This window comes from Myotis yumanensis, unplaced genomic scaffold (assembly GCF_028538775.1).
Source record: "Myotis yumanensis isolate MYYU_CA2020_CCGP unplaced genomic scaffold, mMyoYum1.0.hap1 SCAF_7, whole genome shotgun sequence".
In the NCBI taxonomy this organism is placed as follows: Eukaryota; Metazoa; Chordata; class Mammalia; order Chiroptera; family Vespertilionidae; genus Myotis; species Myotis yumanensis.
The window spans coordinates 37,532,555-37,553,752 of NW_027223758.1; the positions used below are offsets into that span (position 1 = coordinate 37,532,555).

Below are 21,198 nucleotides of genomic sequence, written 5' to 3' on the forward strand. Positions count from 1 at the left end.
CTATACTCACTCCAAGGCTGAGATCATATGTTTGAGTGGTGCTAAGAAGCCCCAAACTGACAAGGGCAAATTTTTCCTAATTTCAAATGTCTCTCTCACTTCCAAATCTGACTTCATCAAGTTCTTTTCCATATTAGACCACCCAGTATGTTTATTTTTTAACCAGATGGATGCAGTGGGATTCAGCCAGATTCCCTACTTCCTAAGAGAAGGAAAACCTTGGGCGAAAGCAAAAAGGGAACAGGGCACAGTCCCACAGATAACCTACTAGGCAAGGGCTCTCCACCATAGCTCCTCCACTTGGCTTTTCCTGCTCCTTGAAAGTTAAGAGGAAAACACAGATCATATTTTGGTTGCCTGTTGAATCTCAAACTTGCTGTATGACCTTGAGCAGGAGTGTAGAATCTGAGGAACCTTCCAAATATGACTTTCTGTTACACCCTCTTCCCATGAAAACACAAATTTAATGAATTTCAGAGTTAAGGTCAGAGCTTCACATAATGACAAAGAATTAATTCTTTTGGGGGGTTGGGAGATAAAATGATCTCTGCAGATGATATGATCATAGATGTAGAAAACCCTAAAGAACACACACACACACACACACACACCTGTTAAACTAATGAATTCAGCAAAGTTGCAGGATACAAACTCAGTTAAACAATAACAGTGAACAGTACAAAATGGAAATTAAGATAATAATTTTATTTAAAATAGCATTAGCCCGGTCAGTTTGGCTCAGTGGATTGAACATTGTCCCATACATCAAGGGGTCACCAGTACAACTCCCAGCCAGGGCACATGACCATGCTGCGGGCTCGATCGCCAGTAGGGGGCATGCAGGAGACAGCTGATAGATGTTTCTATCTCTCCCTCTTCCTGTCTCTCAAAAAAATCAATAAAAACATTAAAATAAATAAATAAATAGTTCTAGCTGGTTTTTCTCAGTGTTTAAGAGTGTTGGCCCACAGACTAAAGGGTCACGAGTTCTATTCTGGTCAACAACATGTACCTCAGTTGCAGGCTCCATCCCCAGTCCAGGGTCAGGCCGGGTAGGTGTGTGAAGCAATCAATTAATGTGTCTCTTTCACATCAATGCTTCTCTCTCTGTATCTCCCCTTCTCTTCCACTCTCTCTAAAAATCAATGGAAAAAATATCCTTGGGTGAAGAGTAACAACAAAATAAAATAAAATAGCATCAAAAAGAAAAAAATACTTAAGAATAAACTTAACCAAGGAGGTGAAAGTTATATATACCGAAAACTACAAAACATCACTGAACAAAACTGAAGAAGATACAAATAAATGGAAAAACATCTTGCTTTCACATATTGGAAGACTTGATATTACTAAGATGTCAATACTACCCAAAGCAATCTATCGGTTCATTTCAATCTCTATCAAAATCCCAGTGACTTTTTTTTTTTTTTTTTACAGAAATAGAAAAACTCATCCTAAAATTCATATGAAATCTTAAGTAACCCCCAATAACCAAAACATTTTGGAAAAGAAGAATAATGTTACAGGACTCTCACTTTCTGATTTCAAAACATACTACAAAGCTATGTTAATCAAAACCGTGTCGTACTGGCAAAAAAACAAATACACCAGTGGAACAGAATAGACAGCCCTGAAATGAACCCTCACACATATTAGTATGGTCAAATTCAAACAGCACACAAATCACCTGACCAGCCTAAAACTGGTTCTGCTCCCTTAAAGCAGATCCATAATTAATGCAATCCTTGATTTAGTTTACAGAGAGCACTGCACACATGCCACCTCTATCCTCAACCTGCACCCAGAACCAAAGGATAGGGACATGACAGGAACTTGAACACTGGAACCCTTACCATAAGTGGCAAAGTTCCAAGGTTCTAATTAATTAGAACTTGCTTCTAATCCCTTAAAAACCTGCCCTGAACCCTGGATCTGAGAGACTGATTTGAGCCTTGTCTGGCTGCCTGACAAATTTCCTTCTTTTTGTGAAAAACCTGTTGCCTCAGACTTTGGCTTCTCTGGGTGCCACAGGCAAGGGACCCACTGACTTTGTTCAGTATCAAAATGATTTTCAACAAGGGTGTCAAAACCACTTAATGGGGAAAGGAAAGTCTTTTTAACAAATGGTGGTGGGAAAACTGGATATCCACCTATAAAAGAATGAAATTGGACCCTGACCTAACACCTTATTAAAAAATTAATTCTGAAAGGGATTAGTTGTCTGTCTAAGAAGCACAAATTGCTAGTTATAAAAATAGTCAAGGGGATGTAAAGTACAGCATAGGGAATATAGTCAACAGTATTGCAATAACTATGTATGGTGCCAGATGGGCACTAGATTTATCAGGATGATCACTTCATAAAGAATATAAGTATCTAGGCATTATGTTGTACATTTGAAATGAATATAATATTGTATGTCAACTATAACTGAAAATAAATTTTAAAAATTAACTCAAAATGGATCAAAGACCTAAACATAAGAGCTAAAACTAAAACTCTGAGAAAAATATAGGCGAAAAGCTTGATGACACTGGATATAGCAATGATTTCTTGTACATGACACCAAAGGCACAGGCAACAACAACAAATTATACAAACTGGACTTCATCAAAATTAAAGGCTTTGTTATATAAAAAGACAATATCAACAGAGTAAAAAGGCAACCCACAGAATGAGAGAAAATATTTGCCAATTACATACATGATAAGGGATTAAATACCCAGAATACATATAGAACTCCTAAAACTCAACAGCAAAAAACCAAATGACCAGACTCAAAAGTGGGCAAAAGTCTGGAACAAATATTTTTCCAAAGATATACAAATAGGCAACAAGCACATGAAAAGATGCTCAACATCACTAATCAGTAAGGAAATAAAAATTAAAAGCACAATGAGATACCACTTCACAGCACTTGCTTTAAAAATAGAGAAAACAAGTGTTGGCAAGAATGTGGAGAAACTGGAACTCTTGTGCACTGTTGGTAGTAATTTAAATGGTGCAGCTGCTATAGAAAACAGTATGGAGCCCTAGCCGTTTTGGCTCAGTGGTTAGAGTACCTGCCTGCGGACTGAAGGGTCGTGGGTTTGATTCTGGTCAAGGGCACATACCCGGATGCATGCTTGGTCCCCACCCCTGTTGGGGCACTTGTGAGAGGCAACAAATCGATGTGTCTCTCTCACATCGATGTTTCTCTCTCTTTGTCTCTCCTCCTCCCTTCCATTCTCTAAAAAAAAAAAAATCATTGGAAAAATTTTCTCAGGTACAAACAGTATGAAGGTTACTCAAAAACTTCAAAATAGAACTGTCATGTAATCCAACAATTCAACTCTGGTTATACACCAAAAGAACTGAAAGCATGGACATGATGGATATTTGTACACCAATGTACATAGACAAATTATTCACAATAGCAAAAAGGGGGAAGTAGCCCAAGTGTCCCTCAGTAGGTAAGCAAAATGTGGTATATACATACAATGGATATTTAACAAAATTTAACAAAGTTATTATTCAGCCTTAAAAAGGAAATTCTGGCCCAGCCAGCGTGGCTCAGTGGTTGAGCGTTGACCTATGAACCAGGAGGTCAGGTTCAATTCCCAGTCAGGGTATGCCTGGGTTGTGGGCTCAATCCCCAGTGGGGGGCGTGGAGGTGATTCTCTCTCATCATTGATGTTTCTACCTCTCCCTTTCCCTTCTCTGAAATCAATAAAAATATATTTAAAAAAAAAGAAATTCTGACACATGCTACATGTATGAACCTTGAAGATGTTATGCTACAAAATAAGCCAATCAGAAAAGAACAAATACTGTGTGATTCCACTCTTATAAGGTACTTACTCAAATTCAGAGACAGAAAGTAGAATGGTCATTGCCAGGATTTGGGGGATGGGAAAAATGGGGAGTTAATAGGGCACAGAGTTTCACTTTTGCAAGATGAAAGGTTCTGAAAATGGATGGTGGGTATGGCTGCAAAACACAGTGAATAGACTTCACTGTGCCACTGAACTATGTATTGAAAAGTGGTAAATTCTGTTATGTATATTTTACAGCAACTTAAACAATTTTTAAGTTAAAAAAATTAATTCCATTTTATTCCAGTTTTCTCCATCTTCAGTGCCCCACTAAATCTCACCTGAATAACCTTCACAGTCGTTAGTCTCACTCTGATCCAGTCCTCCAAACAGGAGCCAGAGTCATCTTGCTTAAGATGCAAACCAGGAAAGTGAAGTCCTTTCGGTGGCTTCCTCCTCCCTTTTGGGATAAAAACAAATTCCTCAACATGACCCTCCCTTTTCTTCCTCATTTGTGGCTTTATTCCTTACCATTAACCCTCATGGTTTTATCTTCTGAAATGTTCTCTCCTCTTCCCCCGTCTTCCCCTTCATAACTCCTACTCTTCCTTCCGAGCTGTCTTCCTTAACTCCCATTACAAAATAAACCTGTACCATCCAACCCAGCAGACTGAAAACTTACCTTCTCTGTATTTGACCATGGGCTAGCCTTCCAATATTCTCTGAGAGGGGTCAGTTTGTCTCCGGTGCTGCAGACCACCCGGGGGCCTGTAAAAGAAGTTTTATACCGATGGTGCATTTTCTAACCGGAGTGGGCTTGTTAGGCCTCACCGTAGTTGGCATATGGGAGGGAAAGCGGTTCAGAAAAGAGGTAGGGCCAAAAAGAACAAGATCCATGGGGAAGTCAGGGTAAAGGTGTACACCCAGGTCAGGTCCAGACAGAGTAATGTCTAATAGCACCTCTGGGGTCCAGCCCCACGCAACCTCCTCTACAGGATCTTGGGGTTCGACTGCGGTGGGAAACCCCAGCTGCGGAATTCTGGAAAAGCTCTCCAGGAGATTCTGTTGCTCACCTTAGGTGGAGAACTGCAGTGAATGTTAACAGGTCCGCAAAGGCTGTTTTGACCTTATTGTTATTCTTTTTTGAAGATACATATATTTTATTGATATTTTACAGAGAGGAAGGGAGAGGGATAGAGAGTTAGAAACATTAATGAGAGAGAAACACAGAGAGGAAGGGAGAGGGATAGTTAGAAGCATCGATGAGAGAGAAACATCGATCAGCTGCCTCCTGCACACCCCCTACTGGGGATGCGCCCGCAACCAAGGTACATGCCCTTGGCCGGAATCGAACCTGGGACCCTTCAGTCCCCAGGTTGACGCTCTATCCGCTGAGCCAAACCGGTTACGTTAGGGCCTTATTGTTATTCTTTAAAACTTAAAGCTTAGGGTTAAAAGCACAGATTTTAAAGTCAGACAAACCCGGGTGCTAGATGAACGATTCTGGGCAACCTACTTTGCCGCCATGAGTCCCCTGCACACAGCGGTGTGCCTCGGTCTCGCCTGACTGGGTAGCACGGCGCTAAACGCGGGGTACAGGCCCGCTCCCCGAATTTCTGAGGAGGTGCGAGAATTTACATCTCTAACCCACTTTCTAGGCCATGTGGCCGCTGCCGGTCCAGAAACACGCTTTGTGGACCACTGACCTGGCACATACTGAGGACACTGCAGATATTCTGATACCTCAAGTACTTTCTCCACTTCAACCCCGTGAGGCGTCCTCAGCTGGTTCCAACTTGCTCCGCAGCCTTAGAGAATCATTTCTCCTCTTTGGGACTCGGGGCTCACTTGCCAAAAGAGGGTGCCGGGCAAGGTGAGACACTAAGTTATTACCGACAAGAGTTAGCATCCTGAACAAGGTGCTACGGAACATACAGGGTTAAGGAGAAAACGAGCAGGGGCTAAGTAATGAGAGGCAGCGTGAGGCTCCCGGGAGCAAAGTCTGGGCTAGAAAGGACGCCTCGGGAAAGGCAGGGTCATGTTCTACCCCGCGGCTCGAATGGACGAGCTGCGGGGAACGGGGCGACGCTCCAGTCCAACCTCCGCTTTCCCTGCAAACACCATTCTCCAGTCTCCACAGCGCCGCCTCGCGCTCGTGTCGCGCCCCTTCCCAGATTGTCCCTTCCGTCACTTCCGTCATGCGTAGAGCTTGCCATCACTTCCGTCATGCGTAGAGCGCTTGCGCTGAGACCACGGGTACTTTTTTCACTCGGACGGCTGCGCGGCCGCCGATTGGCTGCGTGGGCACGTCGCCGGGAGGACGCACGGCGTTGCTCCTCCCTCCGCGGCACCTGGTCTCGGCCGAGCGAGCTGAGCCGACTGCTTGACCAAGAGCGGGCAGCTGCAGCGCGCCCCTGAGCCAGACTGCGGAGCCTCCACCGCTTCCCCGAACGCTGTGACCCGCGACCCCAGGCCCCGCCTCCTTTTGGCTCGGCCCGCGCGCCCCAGGCCCGGTCCGGGGGGCGCGACGATAGGATGAGCGGCGGGAGGCGGAAGGAGGAGCCGCTTCAGCCGCAGCTGGCCAACGGGGCCCTCAAAGTCTCTGTGTGGAGCAAGGTGCTGCGAAGCGACGCGGCTTGGGAGGACAAGGTGAGGAGGATCTGCTGAGGGCGCAGGTTTGAGGAGCCGGCGGCACTTGGGGACGGATGGACAGGCCCGAGTTTGCCCCCCACGCACCGCCGATCGTCTGGGGCGGTGGGGCGGGTGGCCAAGGGGTGGCGAACTCGGCGGGCCCGGCCTGAGAGCTGAGCCAGGGGCTCCCCGCGGAGTAGCCTGACGGTCCAGCCGCCCGGGTCACTCGAGAAGCCGCGTGGAGGGGGCAGCGGAGGTGTTCCTCGCGGGCAGGGCGTGTGCTTGGACGGCGAGATGGAGCTGAATTCGATTTGACCTTCGCCTTTCACTCCCAGTAGGACCTTAAGGGACTTACCGTCTCCGAATTAACTACTTGACGTAGTCGTTAGCGCGAAAAGCAGCGGAACAGACATCCACTGGGTGCTCTGTCAGGGGCTCGCCATGTGTTCGCAGAACAGCTCCGAGCTGGGGTGCAATCAGTGAGCGGTGCGTGAACGAGGTAGCACGTAGCGAGGCTCCCCAAAGATGAGTTGCCGCTGCTTGCTTTACTGTTGGACGAGGAAAACCGAATACCTAAGTGTGAGAGTTGTGGGGCGACCGAGACCGCCTTGCAGGGGAGGGAGGAGGAGAGAGAGAAAGAGAAAGAGAAGACATGTACGTGAGGAATGGCTGGGGCTTCAGGACTTCCTTCTCCTTACTGGTCACACACATTGAGACCCGAGTTTGGGCACTCCCCACCCATGATCTGGAAGGGACCTTTACAAACAGCTTGATTCCAGCTGACTTGAAGACACTGTTATATTTGGGGGTTGGGGGGTGACTGGTGAGTTAGGTTTTCCTTCCTGGAGTTCCGGTAAGAAGGGATGGGGCGCACTTCCTGATGGTGCCCCAGCCCTGCCAGCTCCTGTAAAACCTCTCGGATCTGCTGTGTCATTTCTCTCTCCTGCCGTAAGGACTGGTTCTGCAATCTAGGGCAGGTCGCCCTGTAGGTAAAACAGGTATGCTGGCACCTGCCTCCAACACTTTCCTTTCTCTCCTTTCTCTCCTTTGTGACCTATTCAGAGCTCGGCGTGCGGGAAGGTAGTGCTGCCTAGGGTGACTGTCAGCCCTTCTGCCCGGGGCTGGTGTGTCTAGGTCTCCTCAGATGAGATAAGCGGTATCAGTGTCCAGGATCACAGTTACTAGCACAGCCATTTCATCTTTGCAGCTTCTCAAAAAAGGTCAATGGATTTTTCTAAAATTTTTATTTAGAGCACAACCCTTAGAAGTCATCACTCAAGGCAAGCATTGTTGTGTGTGTGTGTGTGTGTGTTTACCACCGTTTAGTACAAGAAGAGGTGGAGATGCAAGAGCCTAATACTCTTGCTTTTGGGGGACAGTTCCCTGGAAGATATGTTGGTAGGAAGCTTTTCTGTTCCTCACCTATTACAAGAGGTTCTACTGTGGCACCCACTCCAGATAATGCATGCAATTTCTCTTTTTTCTACAGGATGAGTTTTTAGATGTGATCTACTGGTTCCGACAGATTATCGCTGTGGTTCTAGGTGTCATTTGGGGAGTGTTACCATTGCGAGGTTTCTTGGGAATAGCAGGGTAAGTCTTGCAGTTTCATGATAGCATTTCTTTTTCAAATAGAGACTTTATTTTCATTTTATGGAAAGGCTATTACTACATTGGAGGGTTTTTTAAATTATTATTTTAAATGACTGTGTGTGTGTGTGTGTGTGTGTGTGTGTGTGTGTAATGATTAAAGCAAAAAGTTGGCCTCAGGATGGCATTCCTGGGTCTGGTGTAGCACTCCTCAGCTCATCAAGCCCAGGAGCATCTTAGGTCAGGTATGTTACCTTCCTGAAGGCTGGGCTAGTCCATTCATTCATGGGTCCAAAGTGATCTCATGCAAGAGGATACCACATGCCTGTTGGTGGCAGGCATCATCTAGTTCTAGGATGACCTTTGTATGGAAGTTTGGAAGGTGGAAGAGCTTCTATACTTGAGGACCACTCCCTTGTGCCTGGCACTATGCTGGATATACTGAATCTTGGCTTTTTCAGAAGTTGTTTGAGGTCCTTACATTTTAGAGGCAGTGAAAAAGTGGAAGGTTTGGCCCTCTGTCTTCTGTGCTTCTGTGGCCAGTGGAAACGATTGACACTAGCCCCTGGGTGTGTCTCTGCTTTTTTTTTTTTTTTTTTTAATCTGTTTTTATTGATTTCAGGGAGGAAGGGAGAGGGAGAGAGAGATTAAAAAAAGAAAAAAGGAACATCAATGATGAGAGAGAATCATTGATGGGCTGCTTCCTGCACGCTCCCCATTGGGGATCGGGCCTGCAACCCAGGCATGTGCCCTAACTGGGAATCGAACTGGTGACCTCTTGGTTCAACCACTGAGCCACACTGGCCAGGCTAAGAAGATTTTTTTATTTATGATACTGAGCAAAGCATTTGTACAAGGAAATCAGTAAGAGTTTAATCTCTGCCTGACTTTGACACAGTGCACTCTTCATGAGGGCTGATTGGGGATTATGAGACATAGGACCTAGTGGTTAGAGAGGTTTTCCCAGGTTGGAGGTGGTTATAGATGATATTTTTAGAATGTTGGTCACCCCGTTTAAGCTTTCTATGAGAGAAAAGGCAGATAAGAGAAAAATAGCAGAGAAGGGGGGGAAGGCAATCTAAAAGCTAGAGGGAATTTCTCATCTTCCCACAGCCACTTGCTAAAAGAGGTTCAGAGTCCCTTGTACCTATTATGTCTTGCAGGATTCCTAAAGGATTTCTCTGAAGTCACCAATCTGGAGTAATTAGCACCAGAGCTAGTCTAATATACCTTGTGGCAGAAGGATTAAGCTAGCCAAACAGACCTTTCTTTGTTTTTTATTTTTAACTTTATAGAAAGTTCTGAATTCAAATTCTAGCTTTGCCACTTTCAGGCTACATTAATTTTGGGCTCAGCTGTATGAGACTCAATTTCCTAATCGTTAACATGGGGGCAATAAGCCCTGGCCAGTGTAACTCAGTGGTTGGGTGTTAACCTTTGAACCAGGAGGTCACAGTTAGATTCCCAGTCAGGCCACATGCCCAGGTTGTGAGCTCCATCTCCAGTAGGGGTGTGCAGGAGGGAACCAACTGATCAATGACTCTCTCATCATTGATGTTTCTCTCTCTCCCTCTCTGAAATCAATAAAAATATGTTTTTTAAAAACGGGGCAATAAAAATGCCTGCCTTATAAGATGTATGAATTAAATGAAATAATGTAAGTAAATTGCTGAATGTAGTGCTGAGTACCTCAAAGGCACTCTATAAATGGTTCATTGAAATTATTATATGATTAGCTTTACAAAGAATGTAAAATACGGTTTTCAGGAGTACAGTCCCACACTGTCCTGCCAGAGCCAAAACTTGAATTCTTTCTCTCCTTTGGTTGGCACCTTTTCCCCTGCTCTTGGAAAGGACCCAAGGACATTGATTTTTCTACTCACATCTCCTCTCCGCCATCTGTCTGACCCAGCTGCCTGCAGTTAAGGGCAGACTTGCTCTGGCGCTCAGTTCTGGTGACTCTCCTCCCACTTCTGCCTTAGCTGCTCTCTTTTTTGACCCCAGCTTGTCTTCTCATTTCTGGTGGGGTCACGGGTCAGGGCCCATTAAGGTAAAATAATTTCCTCAGCTCTCAATTATAATTTGCCTGAGAACTGAGTGATGGTTCTGCTGTGTCTGCTGAGGTTTTGCTTGATCAGAAATGGGCCCTGTTCATCCTTTCCTGTCTCATAGAGCTTGGAGCATATTAATATGCTTATTAATGCTTATTAAATTTCTTTTAACAAGCATTCCCATTGACCATTGAAAGCAGGGCCGAACATTACTGTTGTCATGTAGCCTTCCATCCCTGACGTCATCATATTTGTTAGAGCCATTATTTTGTTAAATTATGACAGGAGTTTTTAGAATTAAATTTAAATTTATTTATTTTAGAGAGAAGGAGAAGGAGAAAAACATTGATTTGTTGTTCTGTGTATTGATACATTCATTGCTTGGTTCTTGTATGAGCCCTGACCAGAGATAAGCTACAACCTTGGCTTATCAGGATGATACTCTGACCAATTGAGCTACCCGGCCAGGGTGTAAGATATAATTTTTAAAAACCTATATGAAAGTCAGTCTTTTTTAATGTTCTTCCCCAACCCCAATCCAGCACATTCATTTCTTTGTCTACACTAAGCATGTCAAACTCCCAGGCCACAGACCTTGTTTATTTGGCCCGTGTTAGCCTTTGAGTTTGACATGCTTGGTCTACACATTTGCTGTGAGGTTCTTGCCCTCATTTACAGTATAGAAATTATGCCCATCTGTAAGCTCACTTTGAGCCTTTTTACTAAGCGTGCAGCCCTTAGAAGGAAGGGTTCATGCAACCCTTTATTTCTCCCTACTGTTCCTTATCTCACCTTTCCCTTGTATTTCCCTCTCATCTCACCAATCAGCCACTCTTACAGCTCATCTCATATGATGAATTTCCAGTCATTCTCTAGCCCTAGCTTATTAGCTGAATCCCAGACGGAGTGACATTTTTAAGTCCCATTAGTAGTCTGTCTGGAGCCACAAACTCAGCCTGCCCAAAATGCAACTCTTGTTAGAGGGAAGTAGCTAGATCGGCCAGATCCCAAGATTTCTAGCAGAAGATAAGGATGTGGTCACAATATAACCAAACCAAGGACTCTATTTTAGGTGAAATCCAAGAAAAACCTTCATTCTTCCTGACTCCCTACTTCTGTTACTGAAACATTGTACTTCCAGGCCCTTAGGCTCCAGCCTTTGGGACCTCTTCCCTCCCCATTCAGCCACTGTCCTAGTCATTGTCCTCAAACTTTATTTGCACTCTTGTCCTGAAACATGGTGTAGAGGTCTAAACCAGTCTCCCAGCTCCAGTTCCTTCCACTCAGGAGAACGTTTGCACTTGCAGTACCTAGAAACTAGACTTCCTGATGTAAGCACACCCTACCTCACCCCCACCTTGCTCAGGCTGCCTCAGGATCCCCCCTTCTTATATACTAGATTACTCAGCATCATCTAACTGCCTTGCCCTACATCTGCTCACACTTCATCCACTCGGCGGAACCAGTTATCTTTGCATATTTCTATCTCAGTCTCCAGAAGGAATGGAACTTAAGACATATAGTCCCCCATTAGATTAGATATTATAACTGAAAAGATCAAAGTCTTGATCACTTTATAAGTTACTTTTACCTGATGACCGTACCAAGAGAACTGTGGAGCAGGGCGATGTACTACTACTCACTGTATTCTAATTCTTCCATCAGTTACATAATACATGATGGGGCTCAGAGAACTTCCTAGAGGTGCTTGCAAACCTCTGGTTTTAATTCCTCTCTCACTACTGGTATTACTATTATTATTGTTATTTGTTAATCCTCACCCAAGGATATTTTCCCATTGATTTTTAGAGAAGGTGGAAGGGAGGGGGAGAGACAGAGAGAGAAATATCAATGTGAGAGAGATACATCGATTGGTAGCCTCCCACATGCACCCTAACCAGGTCTGAGGATCGACCTGCAATGGAAATCTTGACCAGAATTGAACCTGCGACCCTTCAGTCTAGGGGCCAACACTCTATCCACTGAGCCAAACCTGGCTAGAGCTATTGATTTGAGAGAGGGAAAGAGAAACATCAATGTTGAGAGAAAAACATGGATCATTTGCCTTCCTACAACCTGGGCATGTGCCCTGATGGAATCAAATGACACTCCAGCCTACTAAGCCACACTGGCCAGGGTTTCACTGCTGTTTTTTGCCCCCTAGTAGATGGCCAGCTGAGCGCAGGAACTGTCATGTTCACTTCTGCATCAAGTGCAGTAGCAGACAGTGGCCATCCAGAAATTGTCTCCCATTGGGAATTATGCATGGGCTTTTTTATATATTCCCTTGCTTGCTCAATTAGGCATGAAGCAGCAGCTTAACGTGTGTTTATCCCACGTCCACCCCTCATCCCAGCAGGAGCTACCTGGAGGCTCCAGTAAAGTACTGGTCCTACTTAGGACCAGTCTATCTTACTTTAAGGGTGCTTGGAGAACTTACATCTGCTCTTTATTTTTTGCTTTGGCTGGGCAACTAAAAAGAGTTGTTCCTTCTTTAAGTCTCTAGGTCAGCCAAATGGGTAGCTCCTTTGAGGGCTGAGGTGTTTTCATGTATTAGTTCACTGTCCCTGATAATAGAGGTAGTTAACTGTGTAACCTTGAGTACCTTGATAGAGCTGGACCATGGTGGTAGGAGTCCTGAGTCTTCTATTTTTGATGCTTGTCCTCCCTCACTCCAGGTTCTGCCTGATCAATGCAGGAGTCCTGTACCTCTACTTCAGCAACTACCTACAGATAGATGAAGAAGAATATGGTGGCACATGGGAGCTCACGAAAGAAGGGTTTATGACATCTTTTGCTTTGTTCATGGTATGTGTACCTGATAGTTTTACAGCAAGTAGTGTCATTTCATGAATCACTCAAGGGGAGCCTACTGATTGAGTCACACTGTGATTGGGGTACCATTTTTTAAAAAACTCATGAGGCTAGAGGGCATGTCCACTCTTGAGTCATGTTGTCCCAAAAGTGTGATATACTGTACAGTCTTGTGCAAATCCAGAGCCCATCATCAGCTTTACATCTGATTATCAACTCTGCTGCATATTAGAAACAACTAGAAAACTTTAAAAAATATATTCATAGCATTATTCATAATAGCTAACTTGTACAAAGTCATCACCTGATGGATAAATAAAATGTATATTCATACAGAATATTATTTGACCATAAAAAGGAATGAAGTACTGATACATGCTACAACATGATGAACCTTGAAAACATACTAAGTGAAAGAATCAAGACAAAAGATCTCATGTATGAATCCATTTATGTGAAAATTCAAACAGACAAAAAGTGATTATCAGTGGCTATGGGAAGGGGAAAGGGGGGAAATAACTGATAATGGGAACTTATTTTCTTTTGAGGATGATGAAATGTTCCAGAATCATTTATATGGTGATGTTTACACACCTCTGTGACTATACTAAAATCTTCTGAATTGTGTGTTTTTTTAAAATAGATTCAGTAAGAAAAATTTAAAAATACCAGAAAAAAAACCCCTCTGAATTGTATAGTTTATGGAATATAAATTATACCTCAAAGTTTTATTGTTGTTTTATTATTATTTATATGCTTTTATTGATTTCAGAGAGAGGAAGGGAGAGGGATAGAAACATCAATGATGAGAGAGAATCATGGATCGGCTCCCTCTTGCATGCCCCCCACTAGGGATCAAGCCCACAACCCGGGCATGTGCCTTAACTGGGAATCTAACCATGAACTCCTAGTTCATGGGTCAACACTCAGTCACAGCACACTGGCCAGGCATTGTTTTTGTTTTAATTTATAGACCCTAGCCCAAACCAATAAAATAAAAACCTCTGGGAGGTAGCACCTGGGCATCTACATACCAGTAATACTTTTAAAAGTCCTAGATGCAATGGGCAGTCAGTTTTGAGAATCTGTGCTTTATACGATAAGGCACTGACAGGGTATAATGGTGATTTTGTTTTCACATTTATGGCTAATCCTAACATCTACTGACAGTACAGTCTGCTTTACCTGTTTCGTTTCTACATCTATAACTCCACTCCCTGGTGCTTAGTTTGCTGTATGGCAGCGTGAGAGGCTTTTCCAGGGTCCCTTTGGGAGCACAGGTGGGTGGCCCTGGGCTGTTAGAGACAGCTTGAGTTCAGTGAAATTATGCATTGGATAGCCCCTGGGAAGCCCGCTGTGCAGACATTCTTATCTGACATTTTTGTTTTGTGGAATAGGGGCCTATTTTGACCAGGTGACCTATGAACGTTGCTTGTCTCCTCTCTAGGTCATCTGGATTATCTTTTACACTGCCATCCACTATGACTGATGGTGTACTGTCCCCACCTGCTCCCTGTCGGGTCCAAAGGACTCTCTTAGTTACAGCATGAAACATGATTATAGGGGCACCTCAGCCACATGGAACCTGGAAGACCCATGTTTCCTGGACCGAGAATCAGTGTGTTGGGCGTCAGTGTTTTCTGCAAGGGTTGTGACCTGAAACTTTTTAAAGAACCATCCACCTTTGGGAAAGCATTTCTAATTGTCCATCACCAATCATTTCTTCTTGGATACCATCATTGGAAACACTTGTTTGCAGATTGAAGCTGTCGTTTAATTTGATGCATCTCTGGATCCGGATGAAACATTAAATTGTCTTCCTCACTTCTCCATCAGGTGTACAATTTTTAAACTGTCAGTGGCATTTGAAGTCTTCCAAAAACAGTATGGCAATATGTGCGTGGTCCATAGCACAATATAAGCAGCATCTGGTAACAGTTTCCATTGTAGAATGTTTTCAGATACTTGAATAAATCAGATCTTTAATTGACAACTGTTGATGATACCTGGGAAAGCCTTTCCCACCTCACCTAGCTTGAGAACCTAGTAGGAACACTAGAAGTGGGGCCCTCCCACATCCACCCCTCTTCCTCTCCCCGCTCCGTTAGCAGCCCAAGCCAGGCTTCTTTCCCTTTATGGGTTAAGGCTGAGGTCTTAGCTTTGTGGAGAGAGGGCTTACCACTTTCTGATGCCCTAGTGCCCCTGCCCAGCACTGAGAGCCACACATAACACCTCATCACAGTGTGCTAGTCTCAGAAGGTGTCATTTTGCATTGGGCCACTAGATGGCAAGGCCAGTAAGGCTTAGCCAGGTCCCAATAATAAGTTGCAAAATGAAATAGAAGTCTGAGAGCTACAACTGTCCAGAGAAGGGGCTTGTGGGGACAGTTGAGGACTTGGACTGTCAGACGTCCTCTCTGCTCTAGGGTTAGGGGGAGGCTGGACAGCCCAGGTTCTGCTGCTCTGGTGAGCCATCTATTCCCTCTGCTTTCCTGCCCCTTATAAATTTTCTTCAAATGTTTTTTCTTGATGCTAGTGGTTGTTTCTACCTTGTGGGTGGAGCTGGGGACTGGTTAGCAGGTGGGGGAGGAGTTTGAATGGGACTTAACAGGGGAGGAAGATGTGCTGGAATTCCCAAACTTGTGCACTGACTACATCAGACACCAGAGGAAGTTTAGGCTCTTTGGAGCCCTGGCCCTGCTCTCAACTGGTCTGTCCTTGAACTAGAGGTTGCAGGCAGGGCCATGGCACTGGGAGGAGGTATGTGACTTCTTAGGGCTGAGAGGAAGGAACAAGATAGAGGTGGGACCTTGAATGTGCCTCTCTATCCCTGTTCTCTCCTCACTCAGTTCAGTCTTGCCTGTGGAGTGCACAGTTAGGCTGACCTGCCTTGGGATTCTAGGTGCTACAACCTTGGTTCCCCTTTTGTCCTCTGGGCTTTGGCATCGTCCAAGGAGATGTCATCAGTCAGGCTGATGTAGGAGCTGAGGGCCTCCCGGAGTCCCTCGCTGATGAGAGATGCCTCCCCTGTGGCAGGTGCTTCAGAGAACAGGAGGGAGCTATGGAGAATGGAAAAGAGCTGGGTCAAGGAGCCGTCTTCCCTGCATTCGCCACACAGTTCACTGTTTTTAATTCACTCCTGCTAAAAAAAATTCACAGTGGCTCTCTGTTTCCTATCAGATCAAACCAGAGCTTGACTTCTTCACTCAGGACTGGTACTCTTTGTTCTACCTTATCTTATCTGACCTTCCTCCCATTCTGGCTACCTTCATGTCCAGGCTGCCCATTGCATGCCCACTTTATCCTCCCTGCCACTGCCCCCTACCCACCTGATGAACCTAGGCTGTCCTCTAAGTGCTCAATCAGTGCTCACTGGTCCCCCAGTATCCCTGAAGTTGTCAGGTTCATTCTGGGTTGTGGGTTCCCAAGGGTAAAGCCTCACTCTCCCTTGTTCTGCCTTCATGGCCCAGGGTTCCCCTCACCTGTCCAGCTCTTTCCAATTGAGGGGTGCCCTCTGCACAGTCACAGGTAAAGGTATGTCCTTGCCAGGGACTGGGCCAGCTCTCCGCAGGGCACAGGGCTTCTTGAGGAGGCAGCAGATGTCATCCGCCAGCTCTGAGGAAGAGACCTAGACCCTTGACATGGGTGACTCCAGCCCTGCTTTCCTCCCCAACAGCCCCTACCCTCACCCGACAGCTTTACACACTTGGCAGATTGGGCATGGTCTAAAAAGGATTACAGCACAAGAGCCCCAAGCTGTTGGTCTGAGATGCAATCAAAAGTTATTCTGGGCTAGGTTCTGGGAGACTTAAATTTACTGTGGTTTGGGGTAAGTTGATGGACCTCTTTGAGCCCAGTTTCTGGCTAGGAAAGCACTTCGGGAAGAAAACTAAGAAATGCTCAGTATCTATCGCATGAGCAACCTCCCAGCAAACCCCTGATCAGTTTTCCCAGTTATATTCTCCCCTCTACATCCTCCAGTGCCTGTTATTGCACAGACACCAGAAAATGCTAAGAATCAACTTGAATTCCACAATAGCAACAGATTTGGGCCTAGTTCCTGTAGAGACAACTGTGCTTCCCACTGGGGCTTTGACTCGGAACTACCGTGGATGAGTTACTGGCCTGCACTCACACATGGGATAAAGATAGGACTGCCTTGCCTGGCTGGTGTTGCTCAGTGGTTGAGCGTTGACCTATGAACCAGGAGGTCACGGTTCGATTCCAGGTCATGGCACATGCCCAGGTTGTGGGCTTGATTCCCAGTGTGGGGCATGCAGGAAGCAGCCGATCAATGATTCTCATTATTGATGTTTCTATCACTCTCCCTTTCTCACATCAATAAAAATATATTTTTTAAAAAAGATACAGCTGCCAGTCTGTTTCTTGGCACAAGGACTGGCATGAGGGTAGGGGAGGCCCTTCTTCCATCTGTCTGGATATTCTTTAGCAGGTAAAGTGTCTAAGGATTCTCTGACCCCTAAAACTCAAATCCCAGTCTACTCTCATGGAGGCAAGGAAAGGCCATACCAGAGTAATGGTCCACTAGGGCCTGGAGTGAGGGGAAAGTGAAGCGCGGCGAGATGTACAGCCAGCCATTGTCAAGGCGTTGGATCCTGTAGTGTCTGATCCGGTCCCAGGATGAAGGGCGGCTGAGGCGGACTGACAAGGAGTAACAACCTAAGGAGGAAAGAGTCCAAGGTGGGACTGAGGCCCTGCTGGGACCTGGCTCTGCCCAAGTTGGCAGGAAGAAAGATGAGGTGGCCACAGTGGATAGCCCTGGGTCCAGGCAGAAGAAATAGGCAGAGAAGGACAAAGTCTTGTTCTCTTGGTCATAAATGACAATACATAATAGGTACGGCTCTTGTGAAATGAGATCATGGATACAGAGCCTGGCACAGTTTAAATGAACACTAAGTGTTGGCTGTTAGAAAGACTCAAGTGGGCAGAAGAGTTAGAATGTGAAAATGTGTCTGTAGATGTCAGCAAGGACATGGAGAAAGAGGAACCTCTTACCCTCTGGTGAAAAGATGAATTAGTACAAGCCACTTTGGAAGCAGGTGGCATTAACTAGTTGAGCTGAACATGCACCTACCTCACAATCCCAGCTGTTCCATCCCAGCATGTTACCTTAGAAATGCACGAGCAATTTTCACAGCATTGTTTGGAAAATCCCCAAATTGTGAACAGCCCATAGGTACCCAGTAGAATGGTGGATTATATAATGTAAGACTGTAGAGAAGTAAAAGTTAATAACCACTACACATTTAAGCACAGATAAACCTCAAAAATAATGAGCTGAAGCAGGAAGTCACAGAAGCATACCTTCAGCATGATTCTATTTACATAAAGGTCAAAGGCAGTCAAGACTATTACACAGAGATACATGTATGGCAAAGCTATGAAGAAAATAATGATTAACAGCGAAGCATGCATGGGGCTTCTAAGAGATTGTACAATTTCTTAAGCTGGTAAGTGGGCACCTGGATGTTGGTTTTCTCATTAGTCTTTAACTTATATATGTACATTATATACATGCATGTGACAGAATTTTTCCTTTTTTAGTTTTTGAAATCAACTTTATTGATGTATAATTTAAATATAATAAAATGCACATGTTTAAAGTGCACAGTCTGATAGGTCTCAACAGAAATTTTAATTTAAAAAACTAAGCAAAAAAAGCATATGGTTGAAAAATGAACACAGAAAAAAGACTATGTAAAATCATTATACTATGCAGATCTCCAGTAGTTTTTCATCAGATGAGGATGTATATGAGATAACTTGATAACTGTAAAGTGGGATTCATTTCTTAAATCAACACTTCATCAACCAAATGGAAAGAAGATGCTTAGTAAAATAATAATCTGTTATAACTATCATCTAATGATCTAACGCTATCTGTAGCTTTCATTTATTGAGTGTCTACTGTATGCTTTATATGGATTATCTCATGTTATTCTTATAACTACCCTATGAGGTAAGTACAATTATTCCCTCTTTCCAGATGAGAAGACTGTGTCACAGACAACCTGGAAGAAGAGGCAATAACCATGTCACTTAATCTTTTCCTGTGGAATGCTAATAAAAGGTGGGAATGAATACCAAACAATAGGTACTATCAGTTCTAGGAAGTTCTATGAAGTGTTTATTTTGAGGAAGTATTAAATGCTCCAATTAAAAGGCAGAGATTTTCAAACTGGATTTTTAAAAAGCAAGATCCAACTGTATGATAAAAATACTTTGAATATTAAAACCCAGACTAAAAGTAAAAAAATGTATCATGCAAACATTAGTCACAGGAAAGCTAGAGTGGTAATATTGATATCAGACAAAATAGAATTCGAGATCAAGAAGATTATCAGAGATATGAGGGATATATCAAGAAGACTTAAAAATCCTGAATTTGTATGCACCCAATTGCAGAGATTCAAAATATATAAAGCAAAACTGACAGAATTAACAGAAAAAATAGACATTCATAATTATAATAGATTTCAACATTCCTCTTTGAGTACTTAATTGGACAGAAAATCAATAGGGATATGCTTGTAGAAGACTTGAACAATACAATAAACTAATTTGACTTAATTAACATAGAACACTGCACTTATCAACAATATACATTTTCTTTCAAGTTCAGATGGAATATTAAGATAGACTCTAGACTGGTCCATAAAAACAAGTTTTAAAAGATTGAAATAGCCCTAGCGGGTTTGGCTCACTGGATAGAGCGTCGGCCTGGGGACTGAAAGGTCCCAGGTTCGATTCCAGTCAAGGGCATGTACCTTGGTTGCAGGCACATCCCCAGTAGGGGGTGTGCAGGAGCAGCTGGTCGATGTTTCTAACTCTATCCCTCTCCCTTCCTCTCTGTAAAAAATCAATAAAATGTATATTAAAAAAAAAGATTGAAATAATTAAAGATATGTTTGCTGACACAGCAGAATTAAATTATAAATTATAATAAAAAGACATCTAGACAATCCCCAAATACTTGGAAATAACCCAGGTATCAAAGAAGAAATCACAACCATAATTAGAAAATATTTTTAATTAAATAAAAACAAAAACTTGTGAGCTCCGCTAAGTCAGTACTTAAGGATACATTTCTAGTTTAAATGTTTACATTGGAAGAAAGGTATAAATAAAATAAAATAAGCTTCCACCTTAAGAAGCTATAAAAATAAGTAGAAGGAAATAAAGCAAAAATAAAATGGAAAACAATAAAATTAAAAATCAAATGTTGATTCTTTGAAAAAGATCGATAAAATTGATAAACCTCAAAATAAACTGATCAAGAAAGAAACAAACAGGTTCTGGCTGGGTAGCTCAGGTTGTGAGAGTGTCATCCCCATACACACGGTTGCAGGTGTGATTTCTGGTCAGGGCACATACCTAGGTTGTGGGTTCTATTCCCATATGGGAGGCAACCGATCAATGTTTCTCTTTCACATCAGTGTTTCTCTCTCCTGAATCAATAAACATATCCTCAGATGAGGATTTAAAAAATCACGAGAAAAGAATCAACCAGCCTGCGTAGCTCAGTGGTTGAGGTCATGGTTCACATGCCCAGGGTTGCAGGCTCCATCCCCAGTGTGGGGGTGTGCAGGAGGCAGCCAATCAATGATTCTCTCTCATCATTGATGTTTCTCGCTCTCCCTCTCCCTTCCTCTCTGAAATCAATAAAAAATATATTTTTAAAAGCATCAACTAATAATTGCATAAATAAGAGGAACAACAAATCTCTCCCCCACTTCCTCTCTAAAATCAATTTCAAAAATTTTAAAAGCCCACAAAAACACAGATTACCAATATCAGGAATGAAGAGAGGACATCGCTATAGATTCTACACACATTAGAAGGATAATAAGGGCATATGAGCAATTTCATGCCAGTAAATTCCACAACTTAGATGAAATTGAGAATTCCTTAAAAGACACCAATTATGAAACTGACACAAGAAATAAAAATTTTGAATATTCCTATATCTGTTACATAATTTGAATGAATAATTTTCAAACTTCCTACAAAGAAGACTAGATCCAGATGGCTTCACTAGTGAGTTCTGTCAAACATTTAAATAAGAAATAGCCGAACCGGTTTGGCTCAGTGGATAGAGCGTCGGCCTGCGGACTCAAGGGTCCCAGGTTCGATTCCGGTCAAGGGCATGTACCTTGGTTGTGGGCACATCCCCAGTAGGGGGCGTGCAGGAGGCAGCTGATCGATCTCTCTCATCGATGTTTCTAACTCTCTATCCCTCTCCCTTCTTCTCTGTAAAAAATCAATAAAATATATTTAAAAAAAAGAAAGAAAGAATAC

At 43.6% G+C, this 21,198-nt stretch overlaps 2 protein-coding genes and 1 long non-coding RNA gene across 8 annotated transcripts in view; 1 reads left to right on the plus strand and 2 right to left on the minus strand.

Moving 5' to 3' along the window:
• Window positions 1–729: 729 nt before the first annotated feature.
• Window positions 730–5,953, minus strand: LOC139013866 (uncharacterized). 2 transcript variants are annotated; one of them, XR_011472138.1, is made up of 4 exons: window positions 5,538–5,953; window positions 4,477–4,562; window positions 4,136–4,254; window positions 730–1,135 (listed from the first exon to the last, which is right to left on the minus strand). It is a non-coding gene; the product is annotated as an uncharacterized lncRNA (long non-coding RNA). The 2 variants fall into 2 exon arrangements; XR_011472137.1 differs by having other exon boundaries at window positions 5,501–5,953.
• Window positions 5,954–6,135: 182 nt separating this feature from the next.
• On the plus strand, window positions 6,136–19,392 carry RAB5IF (RAB5 interacting factor). 2 transcript variants are annotated; one of them, XM_070420276.1, is made up of 4 exons: window positions 6,136–6,443; window positions 7,915–8,018; window positions 12,745–12,874; window positions 18,887–19,392. In XM_070420276.1, exons 1-4 carry the CDS (start codon window positions 6,330–6,332, stop codon window positions 18,941–18,943), a joined length of 405 nt encoding a protein of 134 aa, XP_070276377.1. In that variant the 5' UTR covers window positions 6,136–6,329; the 3' UTR covers window positions 18,944–19,392. The 2 variants fall into 2 exon arrangements, with proteins under 2 accessions (XP_070276377.1, XP_070276378.1); XM_070420277.1 differs by lacking the exon at window positions 18,887–19,392 and adding an exon at window positions 14,328–14,521.
• SLA2 (Src like adaptor 2) overlaps window positions 13,315–21,198 on the minus strand; it is a 28,724-nt gene continuing 20,840 nt past the window's right edge. For all 4 annotated transcript variants that reach the window (XM_070420261.1, XM_070420265.1, XM_070420262.1 and 1 more), the window contains 3 exons: window positions 17,410–17,559; window positions 16,362–16,494; window positions 13,315–15,938 (listed from right to left, as the gene is read on the minus strand). In XM_070420261.1, coding sequence (XP_070276362.1) covers window positions 15,785–15,938; window positions 16,362–16,494; window positions 17,410–17,559 — 437 coding nt within the window. In that variant the 3' untranslated portion in view covers window positions 13,315–15,784. The remainder of the gene's footprint in view (window positions 15,939–16,361; window positions 16,495–17,409; window positions 17,560–21,198) is intronic.

Bases quoted from the DNA above. Each gene is read 5' to 3' on its own strand.
- RAB5IF (XM_070420276.1), top strand. From the start codon at position 6,330: ATGAGCGGCGGGAGGCGGAAGGAGGAGCCGCTTCAGCCGCAGCTGGCC. The intron at 8,019-12,744 runs GTAAGTCTTGCA...CCCTCACTCCAG, and splicing joins GGTTTCTTGGGAATAGCAGG to GTTCTGCCTGATCAATGCAG. The intron at 12,875-18,886 runs GTATGTGTACCT...CCCTCTTTCCAG, and splicing joins CATCTTTTGCTTTGTTCATG to ATGAGAAGACTGTGTCACAG.